This window comes from Silurus meridionalis, chromosome 16 (assembly GCF_014805685.1).
Source record: "Silurus meridionalis isolate SWU-2019-XX chromosome 16, ASM1480568v1, whole genome shotgun sequence".
NCBI classification, from domain to species: Eukaryota; Metazoa; Chordata; class Actinopteri; order Siluriformes; family Siluridae; genus Silurus; species Silurus meridionalis.
The window spans coordinates 14,369,454-14,371,883 of record NC_060899.1 but is presented as its reverse complement, the minus strand read 5'-3'; the positions used below and the strand labels follow the sequence as shown (position 1 = coordinate 14,371,883).

The following is a 2,430-nucleotide window of genomic DNA, read 5'->3' as shown; positions in this document are numbered from 1 at the left end:
CCATTGGTCTGTTCTTGCTTACTTACTAGCTAATACCAGTGGCACCAAAAAGTCAGGTGCAGAATAAATCACTCAGGGGAATACTGTATAGGGAAAATAATCAACACCAGGTTATAATGGTGTAAATTTTTGGATTGGGTATAAATTTTGTTTTTTTGCCCTCCTACTTACTTTTTACTTCTCACATGTACATTAAAGCACAGTAAAATTCTTTCTTTGCATATTCTCAGTGGAGTTAAGAAGCTGTGGTCAGCCATGATACAGCACCCCTGGAGCACAGACATTCAAGGGCCTTGCTCAAGGGCCCCAGAGTGGCAGCCTGGCAGTGGTTGGATTTAATTCGATTTGGAATTTGTGGCCAAATGTAAGTTAAGTGACAGCTGGGAAACACATTCAAGGTCAGAACTTCGGCACAAAAAAACCCGCCAAATTAGGGAATCGAGTCACGGCTCTCAAACCGTTCTGCTGGGGGCGGAGCCTGGATTAACCACGAATCAAAAGAAAGGCATGTCGCAAAACAGAATTAAAAAAAATTTAAAAACGCTAATAAAGTAATAACGTGAATGTGAATTAGGTTAAAAACGTCGATCTACAATCCTTTGGCACTTCAGTGTAGATTCGAACAGTATACACGTTTTTTTTTTTTTTTTGTACCGAATATAAAACTGGCAAATCATCCAGCTGTCAGTCATCAGATTATCATAATTGCGCGTGTTATTAGCCGATTCGAGTTACGGGATGGGCTCGCTCTCTTGTGGTCATTAAATATCTTATCTATACAAACATCAAAAAAATAGATCTTCCCACCCCTCCTCCTCTCTGCCCCACCCCAGCCCTTCCCCTGCACTTCATTCAGTGTATGTGCCTGCTTGTTAGTGTCCTTTTTTCTTTCTTTCATATACACAACAAAATCACGTCTCTCCGCACAAGCATGCACACACACTCACAAGCCGAAGAGGCTTTGCTAGTCCTATTTTACAATGCTCAGCCATCGTTCACGCTTCGACGTAGTAGAAAGCATCTCTCTTAAATATAATTAGCTTATAATTATATATTTTTTTCTGTTCATATATGCATAAGTACATTCTTAATATGCCCTTTAGTTTCCAAAACCCATAGCCCTTCTCTGGACTTAACAACGTGCAACCCTCCCTCCCTTTATACACACACTCTCACAAACATACACACACACACACACACAAAAAAAAAAAAAAAACACTTCTACAAATTCCCCAAAACGGGATACCAGACATCCCCTGGCGTACTCCTGCCCTGGAGACACACACACACACACACACACACTTTCAAACTCACTCACACACAGTCGGGCGTAATAGGATTTCTCCAGATGTGCTCTGGCCCATCTCTGCCCCTGTGCCGCACCCTCTTGCCCCTCCCCAGCCCCCAGCCCCTCCACTGGCACTATGGTAGCCGCGGCCGCTAGGACACCTCGCTGCCGAAGACCTCGAGCACGAGCGGTGTGAGCTGCATGCTGTGCTCGGGCTGGAAGGAGAGCGAGCGGTACTGCTTGGAGTGCTCCTCGTTCAGGCTGCGCAGGTCAGCCAGCTTCTGGATCATCTTGGCGTAGAGGAGACGGCCGCCCGGGTGGTGCACGCGGATATACGCTTGCAGAGTCTCGCACAAGCGCTCCTGCATCGCCTCGATACGAACGTGGTCCTGCACGCCGGGACGGTCTGGGCAGAAACAGAGGAGGAGGGATTCATACAGCATTAGGAGGAGAGTTAGAAAGATAGGGACAAAAAAGAAATAGAGTAAGAAAGTCCAGGCAGACAGAGTGGGAGGGAGATAGACACAAAAGCAAACACAAGTATTAATAATGAAAAGAAAATAATTAATAAATAGATAGATGGATGGATAGATAGATAGATAAAAAAGTTCATCAGTTAGGACCGTGATAAAGAAGTGACAGAGAAGAGAGAGATAAAAGAGAGAGAGAGAGAGAGAGAGAGAGAGAGAGAGAGAGAGAGAGAGAGAGAGAGAGAGAGAGAGAGAGAGAGAGAGAGAGAGAGAGAGAGAGAGAGAGAGAGAGAGAGAGAGAGAGAGAGAGAGAGATTTTTAAAACTAGTTCTTTTAACACACACACACACCTGGAGAGAGGAGACAGATGGCCATTAGCAGCACATGTTCCTCTTCCTGCATGTTGAGTTTTTTCATCCCCACCTGAAACTTCACCAGTGGCTCCAGCAGCTCCAGAGTGTGACCAGCTGCAGTAGGTATATCACACACACACACACACACACACACACACAAACACGTATTTGATCTGAATCGAAAGTGTATTAGAATAAAGATTCAGTGAGCGAGAACATCGCGGTGTGGACTCGTGTCTCTCACCCTTGGTGACGTCATTAACGCAGTATTTGAAGTCCGGCCCTCCGCAGCTCCAGCTCATGTCATCCAGACTGAAGG

General features: G+C 45.4%; 1 protein-coding gene across 1 annotated transcript in view; it reads right to left on the bottom strand.

Moving 5' to 3' along the window:
* Positions 1-1,420: 1,420 nt before the first annotated feature.
* The window catches only part of vdra (vitamin D receptor a), a 56,684-nt gene continuing 55,674 nt past the window's right edge, over positions 1,421-2,430 (bottom strand). Inside the window, exons 7-9 of the mRNA XM_046870209.1 lie at positions 2,356-2,430; positions 2,109-2,225; positions 1,421-1,694 (exon numbers count right to left, since the gene is read on the bottom strand). The exon at positions 2,356-2,430 is cut by the window's right edge and continues 77 nt beyond it. Coding sequence (XP_046726165.1) covers positions 1,441-1,694; positions 2,109-2,225; positions 2,356-2,430 — 446 coding nt within the window. The 3' untranslated portion in view covers positions 1,421-1,440. The remainder of the gene's footprint in view (positions 1,695-2,108; positions 2,226-2,355) is intronic.